Raw genomic sequence first — 12,884 nt, 5'->3', positions numbered from 1 at the left:
AACACCAGTTCAAACTTTCTAGGCTGTGATGGATAGTAACTAGTCCCTGTACACTGTGCATAGGACACAACTGCTTTTCAATGCATTGGTTCTGAAGGAATAGCAAAAAAAAAAAAAAAAAAAACACCCTGTTCAGCCATTACAGGCAACTATGCCAAGATGTCATATCAATCCTAGCCAAGACACATGGCTCACTCTGAGCTGAGTTCTAGGCAGTAGAATCTAGGCTCCCTTTCCTCTGTTCTTTGTGCATAGTTGATGCTCACATTTTCTGCTCCATTTTTAGTATGTAATTCTGCATGGAACTTTTTAGTTTGAGTTTATCATGCATATGAGGCAATTATGAATGCTTCAATTATTAAATAGAAAATATTTCTAAAGGATAAATATGCCACAAAGTATTATATGAGGTTATCTCATTGAATATTAGAGAGATCAACACTGGAGGCTAAGTTGCATAGAATCTATAGGTTATAGAGATCCACTATGATCACCCACTCTGCCACTGTAGAAAGGGTACAATGGATGAAGTCCCTTACTGCATATTTGTCCTGACTCCCTAGTCCTGAGCATTTAGATGACAGGGGATTCAGCACTGTCACTCATTTATGTGGACTATATTTTATGCCTTAGGTTGGCGGATATAAGATCATAAAGCCATGGTCATCTTTTACAACAGCAGTCTCCAAAAGGCCACTTTCTTTCTGACAGGCTTTCAAGGTCTGGAAGAGCTCCATGGCTGGATCTCCATTCCCTTCTTCTCCATCTACTTGACAGTGATTTTAGGGAATCTTACCATTCTCCATGTCATCCGGACTGATGCCACCCTCCATGAGCCCATGTACTATTTCTTGGCCATGCTAGCCCTCACAGACTTGGGGCTCTGCCTCTCCACCCTGCCCACCGTGCTGGGAATCTTCTGGTTTGATGCCAGAGAGATCGGCATCCCTGCCTGCTTTACCCAGCTCTTCTTCATTCACACCTTGTCTTTAGTGGAGTCCTCTGTTCTGCTCTCTATGTCCTTTGACCGCTACGTGGCAATCTGCAACCCACTGCGCTATTCTACCATCCTGACACCCAGAAGGATCGTGAAGATGGGACTGAGCTCAGTGCTGCGAAGTGCACTCCTCATTCTCCCTTTACCATTTCTACTTAAGCGCTTTCATTATTGCCGCTCTCATGTGCTTGCCCATGCCTACTGTCTGCATCTGGAGATCATGAAACTGGCCTGCTCCAGCATCATTGTCAACCATATCTACGGACTCTTTGTTGTGGCCTGCACTGTGGGTGTGGACTCTCTGCTCATCTTCCTCTCATATACCCTCATCCTCCATGCTGTACTAGGCAAAGCCTCCCGCCAGGAGCGCCTCCGTGCCCTCAATACCTGCATCTCTCATATCTGTGCAGTGCTGCTGTTCTACATCCCCATGATCGGCTTATCCCTTGTTCATCGTTTCGGTGAGCATCTTCCCCGCATTGTACACCTTCTGATGTCTTATGTGTATCTGTTGGTACCACCCCTCATGAACCCCATTGTCTACAGCATCAAGACCAAGCAAATACGCCAGCGTATTATCAAGAAGTTTGAGTTTGTAAAGTCACCTAGGTGTTTTCAGTAGAATTAGGTTAAATTGAAGAAAAAGTTTGGCCATATAGGGCACTTTTTTTATACGTTCAGCTATGTTGTTGGAAAATATCTAAAATAGTAGGTGTGCAGTTGACAGTCTGTGTGGCATTGAGGGAGCTACCCACCTCTCTGTCTCTTTAGTTTTCACAATTGAAAGAAATGGAAATAAATATCCCTTCCTTTCCCATGGGGATGCTGCAAAGGTTTAATGAGGAGATTCATGGAAATCTCTAACAGTACTTAGCAAATATATAATTCTCCATGTTTACCGATGTTTATAATGTGAGAAAGTGCAAACTGTCATGTGTTTCCTCCTTCAATCCTTGCTGTCTATGGAATCTAACTAGTGGTTCTTTTTAATTTACATTTTGATGCATTTTATTGACTTATCATCATGACAATTTTTATTCATTTGCACATATCTGAACCCATATCCACAGTGGTGAATTTTTGTGAGGGTATCTCTTATTTGCACAGGCACACATGTGTGTGCATGCACACTCACACTACTGTTGTTCTTATTGTTTCTATGTTTGTATGTTTTCTGTGCCTTGCTTATTTGTATTTGGTATGTATGTTGTTGCTGTCCAGTTTGTGTCAGTTTGTTTATTATCACATTTGTCTAGATAAATAAACAACAAACTATGGTATTTCATATACTGACACAGAACAAAGTATCGTCTTCATAAACTTCACTTAGAGTCAAGAGAACTATAAAGGTTTGGTTCAACAATCTTTTTCTGTCCAGTATCTTAATTCCAGATGCAATAAAGGAAGCTATTGTAATGGAAACAAAAAGATGTAACATTTCATTATGAAGAGAAAGTAGGTAAATAGCAACATTATAAGAAGGTTAACACATTTAAAGCATGATCAGTTTTAGGTTCTGGTCCTCTGTTGTAGGGAAGGCAACAGAATATAAAACTATGAAAGTAGATATGCTTGCATGGTATCCATAAGCACGTGTAGCAACATAAACAAATATAGAGCCTACACACTTAAAATATATAGATTCCTATGAACACACATCCTAATGGATTTCACCCTTCATGTGGCCCAACTGCTTTCTAGTCAATCATCATTTAATTACTGCAAATACCTGGTGAATTCAGCTTGTCCTTATTTATACTGACTGTTCCTTCAGTTCTCATGAAGGCCTAAGACCATCAAGTGATCACTTCCCACCATTTGAGATATATTGCATCCTCATAATTATCAGAATTCCATAGATAGGACAGCTTTGAATCAGAAGTTTGTTAGTCCTCCCTGACCAACAAGCAAACACCCATCTTTCTGCCTACAGCAGCTTCACAGGAGCTTAGTTCTGACACAGCTGTCAACTCCAAAAAAGGTCTTACAACATTGCTGCATGTTTGCTATGTTTGCTACCCCTATTCTCACGCCTTCATTCTTACACAGAGTGGCCTGCATGGCAGTACTTAGTAGCTACTTCTTTTTCCTCTTTTTAACAATTCTGGAGATAGAACTCAGGTCTTTGTGTATATTATGGCCTCTGGCACTGATCTTCATATCTAATCCTTCTACACTGCTCTTGAGGTATATGGGAACTCTAACTCCTCAAATTAATTAATTTATTATTATTTTCACCATGTCTTGTTTTGAATGGCTCTGATTTTTTAATCTTTTAGTGGAAGTTATTAATCTTAATTCTAACTAAAAGATATGCTTGTAATTTTAAAATGATCATAATGTTCATCTAATAAAATGTCAAAAATAATCATTTTATTTAATTTTCTCAAACTATTTTTATTTAACAACATATACAACCATGAAAGGCATTATTTTCTTTCCAGTTATCACATAAGCTTTTTAGAGACAATAAGCAGTGAGATCAACTATTGTAATCAATATTACATATATCTAATAAAATAGTGCTTAGAAACACACCCAAACCTGCCTTATTTAAAAAGCTGTACTTCTTATAACTGGGCACTTTAGGTTTACTGAACTCTAGTTTCTCCACATCATATTCTATTTTTAACTTACAAAAACTTTATGGAGACTTAAGGTTGACAGAATAAGCTTGTCTGTGATATAAATTATTCTGTATGTTCTTTCTGATAAAGATTGTTAAAAGTGAATTAAAAATTAATCACACTTCTTTTTTTCTGTCTCTTTATCTCCATTTCTTTTTCCCCTCCCACTGTATAATGTGGCATTCAAACTTAGACAAAATATTTCTAAGACTAATTTTATTATTCAAGAGCTCAGGGTTAGAGCTGATGATGTATTGTCACAGGGAGTGAAGAATAAAATGTATTATTTTATTGTACATAAAACATTTTTGTTATAAAATGTGTTACATATATAAATAAATAGTTGTCAGAATTGAGGATAAATAAGTATTGTCGGTTGAATCATTTCTAACTTGCAAGAATCGAGTATGGAACTATATTTAGACACAAGGTCATGAGATAAAATGGAGTCAATAAAGTAGGGCCAACATCTGATAAATAATGTACTGTAAGAAGTGATTTGAAGACTTAAAGAGAAGACAGGGTTGCATGAGCACAGGGTGAAAAGTACGGACCATTGTTGAAAGATGACCCATGCAAACCCAGAAGGGAAGATCAGAGCTGTATATACCCTATTCCTGGATGTTGATACCTTCCAGACCGTGGGGGAAAACCTGCTGCTGTAAAACTCCCTAATCTGCAGTATTTAGTTATGTCATCCTTCAACTAATATAGCAGGCGACTGGGTTTGGAAGTAACTCCAGACTAAATGTGAAGATACTATTTTTTATAAAGAAAATTTTATTAGTTTATAAAAAAGTTTGAAATCAGAGTTAAAACAAATCACAAAGATAAAGATACACAAAACATCCAAGTCTTTGTAATGATCTTTAATGTTGAGTTTCTGATTCACTGTAGTAAGGGTGAGGCTAAGTCATTTGCATGATTGCAAGCATGAGAGGCAGTTCTAGTCTAGATCACCAGAGGACTATAATTTGAACACACACTGCTTCATATCACCCTCGTACAAACAGTGTGCTCAATCAAAAATCTAGTGGACTGTGTCACAGAGGAACCTTTCTGCCAAATCAGCAGATGGGAATAAAATGCAGCAAAGTTGGGGACTATGAGAAATCCCTTCATATTCACTCCAAAAAAAAAAAAAGGATACAATTAGTTGACTAATTACTAAACATTGAAATTGCATCTACTCCTCTCTTTATAATGCTTTCTTTATAATCTTTCCCAGAGCCAGGTAATAAGTATACTCCTTTATATCTGTGAGTCATCATATAAAATTGTTGGTTTTCTTTGTTTGGATTTGATCCCCAATATTGGATCCAGGTCTTCATATAAGCTAAGAATGAATTCTACAACTGAAATACTACTGCCAACTTCTTTACAGTTTTGAGATAATCACCTTAATGCATTTATTATGTCACTTCACCCCCCCACACACACACACAAGTGCACTCCCTACTATGTCAATTCAGTGTTGTTCATATGTCCATGTGTTTAGGGCTGATCACTGCAGTTGGATAATTTATCAGGTTGATCATACATGGAGAAAACTTTCTACGTCCTCCGCCTCTCACCCCTGAAATTCCTAAGGACAGAACTTTGTGGACTGTTCCAAAACACATTGGCATGTCAATTTATGTGTTCACTAGTCAGATCTTTTTTTAGGCAACCGTATCATCAATGTTTCATGGGTTCTGCATCCATGATAGGCCTAGAAGACACAATCTACCAAAACAAAATAAAACTTTGCCTCTTAGAATCTTTCTATACCTGTCTTTTGAGCTTTGGGTGTAGGGGTTATGTTATCAGTTGGGACTAGACACTTCACACTTACTTATTCTATGCATTTTTTTCCAGTTATAGATCTATGTAGCAGCCTCTAACTGCTTCAAAAGAAGCTCTTTTGTTAAGAGGCGATAGCCATACTTACATGCAGGTATAAGGATATATTTAGAAGACAGAGAGAAGCTGTATTTATTTTGGAAAACAGCAGTAGTAGGTTCTTCTCTAGGGTCTCTGACCTCTCCAGCCATGGGTAATTGGCTTGCTTTACAGTACATGAGTAGTGTACTGATTAGACTCCTAGTCCAATTAGACAGCTATTGGTTAACCCCACGATATAAGGATCACTATAGAACCATTGTAAGGATCTTCTGGGGTGGGCGTTGTTGTACTTTATAAGCTTTACCACTGGACAAGACTATTCATTACTTTTTCCTTTGACAACTTATACAGAATCTTCTTGTACATGAGAGCTAGCCCTCAAGGAAGAGTCTTTCAGGTCAATACAACTTCAATTCCTCCAAGTATGTCCAATATTTGTGGTGTCTTCAGCAACAGGGACTTACAGTCACATTCTAGGAGGCAATATTGTTTGGGGTTCCTTGGAACCCTCTGGTCATTACTAAAGGGAGACCTCCCTTTTCTGGCACTGGGTAGCTGTCAGTTTATGGATCTTGGGTGGGACATTATCAACTGTGTGAAATAACTCCATTTTATATGTATAATGTGATTTTAAACAAGCTTATAAAATAATTTTTCCTCCTATTCAAAGATCCTTGATGTTATTTATCCCTCCTACCTCACTCTCCTGTGTTACTCTTTACCACTCTTCAGTTAAGTCCCTCTCCTATTTTGTCCCTTTATAGCAAAACATTTTTTATAAATATCATATGTGCTTATCTATCTTTAGCACACACCATGTTTAATGTATTCAAGTTGAACTGTGCCCTATCATACATAAAATATTACCAGCAGCACCTACTCTGCTTTGCTGGAGTAGCAGTGTATGTGTAAAACTTCTCCATATCCTGTAGGGTTTGGTTCCAAGTGCCTGGGACACACTGAGATGCTTACCTCACAAGAGCCCCCAACTCTCTTTCCTTTTCCTTTCAGAGTCTGAGATAATGAGGCCCAAGAGCCCAGTCTCAGCAGGGAGCATATTAAAAGCAATTGAAAATGTCTCAGTGGCACCTCAGTTGCTAAAAATTGGGGATTTCTGTATCAATTCTCCAGTCTCTCTCTAAGCTTATGGCTCCTAGCTTCAGCTTCCTTCTTCCTTGGTATGAGCTCTGCAGCCTCTGGACTGAGCCTTGGTATTGTGACGAGTCAGTTCAATAGACAGGTGTTTAGCGTTCAGCTATGACACCAAGAGACGCTGGAAGACTCACTCTGGCCTTGATTTTGACCACAGAATACTGACAAGGATGTCTCCTGAACATGACAGCTGCAGCAACCAGCCTTCCTGACTGGTGGAATCGCAGGTCTGATATCAAAGCATTCTCAGAAGCAAACAGCAGCTTTCTCCACTCCCCCAGCTTCCTGCCCAGGAAGTTGCCTTTTATATGGTAATAGCAGAAATAGTGATGAGAAAGGAGAGACAAATTGAGACAGTAAAACCGAGGTACTGAGAGGAGATGGACTAGCTATTGAGTTCAGTATTTACCACTTCAACCACCAACAAGGTTAAGGCACCTGAGGGAATTGTCTAAGAAAGAGAAGTACAGGTATCCAGGAAGCTAACTGACATGGAAGAAAATCTTTTCTGTGACATAAAATGATAACTCTCTGAGCCACTACAGATATCAATCATAGACATCATCGAAGTTGCTAAATTTCATTCAGAAAGAGATTTCTAAGCAGAAAAACTATAGAAAAGATCATAGGTTAAATCTATTTCCACTTCCAACCTTACCTATAGCAACTGTTCTGGTAATGATAGAAAACAATAAGCCCTCCCTCCGATGACAGTCGTTTCTTGAGCTCTTAAGAGTTACTTTACTAAGTCTCAATCCCTGCCAAACCCCAAGTCAGCCAAAAGATGCTCATTCCGAAGTTAATGTATTTTGGCTTCACTTTCTGGGTTTTATTTTATTTCTATTCCCCCTGCTCCAACGTACCCTTATCTTGTTTTGCTGATATCTATTCAGTGCTACCCACTTACAATTAAAAGAACAATTTCTAATTCCAGAGCATATCTAGCTTCAGCTTGTAACAAATACAAGGTAGGAATGGGAAAGTTTCGATATATCGGTGTGTCCTCTGTTATTTAGAGTCCACTCACTCCAGGCTGCTAAGCATCTACCTGAAAATGTTCACTGATCTATTTTTTTTTTCAGCTTTCACCATGAACATTTTAGTTCTAGAGATCTGAGTTCCATTGCTTTTCTGGGCAGATATGTGATGTAGGGTTTGATAGGATCATAATATGTTATACACATGTATGTGAATTTCCAAAAATTAATGGCTTAAGAATTCTAAATGAAGAAAATTTGAAACTAAGAAAAAGAAACCAAACAACGTATTTTTTGATGTTAAAATAGAGCAGAATCAGAAGAAAGAAATATAATCCCTGATGAACTTCTAATTTTTGCCAAGAGCAGTCTACAAATAATCTCCATGGAACCTTAGAAAGTTTTGTTAAGTTGCCTTAATTTGAAAAAGTAGAAATAGGCTGCAAGGTTTTAGTTCAAATCATAATCCTCCTCCAGCTCCAAACTGCTGTGGCCACATCCTTCTCCCAACTACCTGTTTTCATTTTTTTTTCTATCATAGTCCATTGAGTCTAATCGATGTTGTCTTTGTATACATGGATGTAGAGCCATCTGTTGGAGAATGGGCCACCTAACGGGAGCCATTTCCCTGAAGAAAACCCACTCTCCCTACCTCAATGGTCCTCACCTGACGAGCTTTTGGTGTCAAAGGCTTACTGTAGATGACAAGGAAGCTTCTATTGCAACTCTTCTGAGTTCCCTTTGATAAATAACATGAACTAATAATTATGAAGCAGGAAAGTCTGGAGACACACCACAGGGTCCCAAAGCTGATAAACCCAGCATCATTTTCTTAAGTCTTTTAAAGAACCAGTATTTGTAAAGGCCTGTTAGACCTTTGCTTTATGCTAACTGCTGTTGTTTGTCTCTAACTTGTCATTCTGTAACAGAAAGCACGACAGCTATTCAGAACTCACACTAAAAGAAAGCGTTGCTCCGTCCCATTTTTCTCTATAATCCCAGAAACAGCTGTAACTTTCTCTAAGTTACTAATCATTAACTAAAAAAAGTTAACTTTCAACCAGAAAGGAAAATATATTGATCACCTGTCATATTTCACAGAGGTGAATAAAGCAAAGCCCCACTCTGCCTAAGCTTCTATTTTATAGGCATTAGGAATGGGATATCGCTACAGTAGAAGTCCAGGAACCTACTGGAAATAGACCTGTGCTCAATGGCTGAACTCCTACGTGGTTATTTTTCTGTCTACCAGCATCACTGGATTTTATTATATTGACTTTCAAACACTCAAGAAGGGACAAAGTCATATCCTAACGCATTGGTCCACATCACTCAAATTCCTGAATTTATAGTTTATCCAGATGCTGACTGAGTGAAAAGCTCTGGTTTCACACTGTAGAAGTCAGGCATAGTCTGGCAAACCCTGCCACACACCCTCCAGGTCTACCTAGAGTCTTGTGAATTGAGCAGGATTTATGGACTAGAGCTGATGAGACTTCCATGTTAGCAAGAGCAGAAAGCAGAAACAAGTGAAGGACTGTATGTAACATAACTTCTATACAATGGCTGAAACTGCAACAGAGAAGAGACAAGAAGTAAAACCATCAAAATACAGGAAAGAAAGCATAGTAACGTAAGTGAAGGAAACAGAAGATCAGAGAAAAGTGGAAACCTTAGTAAAAGACCTGACAGAAAAGGTGTGTAGGGCTTGCCTGATGGTGCATTCAGAGGGTGCAGGCTCAACAGAAGTGTGGAAAAGGAAACTTACCACTTATTCTGGAAGAGAAGAGAAGTTCCTAGAACCAAGGAGGTGGGCCGCTGTAAACTCTGCCTCCAAAATATCCATGGTCTTCATGGTAAAATACCACAACACCGAGGGAAGGAACTGACTTTTCCCTGTTTCATAACTCTTTCCCTAGGCACTTCCAGTTCCCCACGCATAAGAAAAATTCCAGAGGCACAATTGCAGAGTCCTGATGGAAAGATACTCAAGATCACCTCAGCTCAAGAGAAAAGACCAGATAGTCTGGGACATAACAATGTCATAGTTCAAAAAGTAAAAATCCATGGGTTAAGAGGGTTGATCTGAAAGCCAGAGCAGGCAGAGAGAAAGAAAGGGGAGAGGAGGTGCATCAACACAAAAGCCTCTCTACTCCAGCTCTTAGGAGTTGCACAGGCTAATAAAGTCTCCTTACTACTGCGTCTTTGTTACTCATCGAAACTGTGAGACTGCAAACTATTTCTTCAAATAGATGCTGATAAACTGAGGAGGGTGGCTCATGCCCATAATTTCAGCACTGGAGTGGTGGGGCAGGAAGATGAGGAATCGTTGTCATCATCAACTACACAGCGAGTTTGAGGCCAGCCTGCTACACATTAGATCCTGTCTTAATCAAAAGAAGAAACCAAAAAAAAAAAAAAAAAAAAAAAAAAAAAAAAAAAAAAAAAAAAAAAAAAAAAAAAAAAAAAAAAAGACTGAAATAATCTCTTGAGGGAGCTATACAGTTCTAGAATTATTTGGTTCTAATTTTTTTTTGTTCTGAATTTTGATTTTGCCAGTTTCAATCCATCACTAACGTTTCTACAATTCGTTTCAGGATTTTGGACAGATTCCACCTGACCCATTTCTCCATTTGCAATGACACCAGGACTTCTAGGAAATGGCAGCATGTCCTCTACCTTCTTGCTGAGTGGCATCCCCGGGCTGGAACACATGCACATCTGGATCTCCCTCCCACTGTGCCTCCTGTATCTGGTTTCCATCCTGGGCAACTGCACAATTCTTTTTATCATCAAGACAGAGCCCTCCCTCCACGAGCCTATGTACCTCTTCCTGTCCATGTTGGCTCTGACTGACCTGGGTCTGTCTCTCTGCACCCTTCCCACCGTGCTCAGCATCTTTTGGGTAGGGGCACGAGACATTGGTCATGACGCTTGCTTTGCCCAGCTCTTTTTCATCCACTGCTTGTCTTTCTTGGAATCCTCCGTGCTTCTCTCTATGGCCTTTGATCGCTTTGTGGCCATTTGCCGCCCTTTGCACTATGCTTCCATTCTCACGCACACGGTGATTGGCAGAATAGGCCTGGCCTCTCTGGGCCGCAGCGTTGCGCTCATTTTCCCGTTGCCCTTTATGCTCAAGCGATTTCCTTATTGTGGCTCCCTAGTCCTCTCGCATTCCTACTGTCTCCACCAAGAGGTGATGAAATTGGCCTGCGCAGACATCAAGGCCAACAGCATCTACGGCATGTTCGTCATTGTCTCTACAGTGGGGGTGGACTCCCTGCTCATCCTTTTCTCCTATGCACTCATCCTGCGCACTGTGCTGTCCATTGCCTCCCGGGCTGAGAGACTCAAAGCTCTCAACACATGTGTTTCTCACATCTGTGCTGTACTTCTGTTCTATACTCCCATGATTGGCTTGTCTGTAATCCACCGCTTTGGAAAGCAGGCACCCCATCTGGTGCAAGTGGTCATGGGCTTTGTGTATCTTCTCATCCCCCCTGTGATGAACCCCATTGTTTACAGTGTCAAGACCAAACAGATCCGGGATAGGGTAACTCATGCCTTTTGTAACTAGATTAGTTCATAATTTGCTCTTCCTGCCAAGGCTTGAAATAGAGAAGATACTTTTTTGTTTAATCAAGAAATATAGAAGACTGAATAAATCACATCTCTCACATAATTATCTTGTTACAAGTGATGTTGATTAATATAATTCATAATTGTGTGGTAAATCATATTGCCCCATTATGTCAGCAGAAATATGACTAATCATACTTTCCACACAAGAAATGGAAGAGATGAAAGCTACTATTCTCTCCCCCTATACACTTATTTATACATTTATTTGTAAACATTCTGCTTGGAGCCTTCTTGTGGAGCCCAGACACCACACTGAGAAGACCAATGGGCTTTGTGTATCTTCATGGTCTTCACATGTAGATGTTCCACCTACAAAGCTCATATCAGAGTGTTAGTTAAGTCAGTGTCAACACCAGTGAGTGGAAATAATTCAGATTATCCCAGCTCTTATCTGTCTAGCCTTTTCAGTGGACAATCAGTGACAGAATCAATTCTACTGTGAACCCAATCCTAATACATGTTAGTAAACAAAAGAATTTTTAAGAGGCTAGATTTTGGATCAGTTTTTAATTTTGTTGCTCAAACTAAAGTGTGATTGAATAGCAACAGAAATGAGACATGATCTTCAATCAGATGATATTTTAGGAAAGAGAGGATAAAGTAATCTTTCTTTGGGGTGACAGCAGTCAGCCTTAGCAGACATGTGGGAGCTGAATCACTGACGATGGCAGAGGGAGGGGCTAATATCTCCCAAGCTGCTGGAAACGCATGTCCAAAGCTGAGAAGAGATGACAAGAAACAGTGTGTCCAGAGAATTAACTGGATTGATTTTTATTTTTAATTTTTATTTATTTACCTGTGTGTGAGAATTAGTGAAAGTGTAAATATGCACACATACACACTTATTCCTATGTATACAAAGGATATCAGGTCCCTCAGAACTGACATTTAGGGTGTTTATGGGATGTCCATCTTGTTACTTATGTGTTGAGATCCAAATTCAACTTCTCATAATTAAGTAGTTAAGTGTTGTTTACCGCTGAACCATTTCTCCAGCCGTTTTTGTTAGCGTTGTTGCTGCTGTTGCTGTTTCCTTGTATATCTAGGAAGATTGAGGACAAGGGTAGGGAAGTGTAAAGTGGCCAACCATAGATAATATCATAAAAGTCATAAATAAACACACCAATCAAAAGGGCTTGTGTGTAATTCTACCATTGAACTCCATGTTTGTGGTGTGGGCTTGTAATTCCAGTACCATGAGTACAGTCCTGGCCTCTGATACCTTTTAATGAATTAAAGAGTTACACGGACAAGTTGCAGTCATGTTTAGAAGACTTTAGCTTCTATGTAACTTGGGTAAATTGCATTAATGTATTTGACAAAATTGTGTTGAGATGGTTTGAGTTCAATTTTCTGTTAAAACATAGCTAACAATTTTCATCTTGCAAAACTGTTTCCATCATTTACAGGACAAATTTCTAAAATTAGATCTTAAGAGTTCTTGACAAAAACATAGACAAGATAATGCATGCTAGTTTAATTTAGCTATCTAAACAATACTAAATATATCTATAATTTCACAATGTGTATACTATCTAAACAATACTAAATATATATATAATTTCACAATGTGTATACTATCTAAAACAATACTAAATATATATA

The 12,884-nt window shown here is 39.0% G+C and overlaps 2 protein-coding genes across 2 annotated transcripts; both read left to right on the top strand.

Annotated features, from left to right (window-relative positions):
- The first annotated feature begins 659 nt into the window (after positions 1 to 659).
- Positions 660 to 1,619, top strand: Or51g1 (olfactory receptor family 51 subfamily G member 1). The gene has a single exon (XM_050131056.1). The coding sequence runs from the start codon at positions 660 to 662 to the stop codon at positions 1,617 to 1,619; it is 960 nt and encodes a 319-aa protein (XP_049987013.1).
- An 8,656-nt stretch (positions 1,620 to 10,275) lies between these two features.
- On the top strand, positions 10,276 to 11,214 carry Or51g2 (olfactory receptor family 51 subfamily G member 2). The gene has a single exon (XM_050131067.1). It carries the CDS (start codon positions 10,276 to 10,278, stop codon positions 11,212 to 11,214), a length of 939 nt encoding a protein of 312 aa, XP_049987024.1.
- Positions 11,215 to 12,884: the final 1,670 nt, after the last annotated feature.

This window comes from Alexandromys fortis, unplaced genomic scaffold (assembly GCF_014885135.2).
Source record: "Alexandromys fortis isolate MF-2015 unplaced genomic scaffold, M_Fortis_MF-2015_v1.1 scaffold_360, whole genome shotgun sequence".
Taxonomy (NCBI): domain Eukaryota; kingdom Metazoa; phylum Chordata; class Mammalia; order Rodentia; family Cricetidae; genus Alexandromys; species Alexandromys fortis.
The sequence above is the reverse complement of the archived record's forward strand: the minus strand, read 5'-3'. Positions and strand labels throughout refer to the sequence as shown.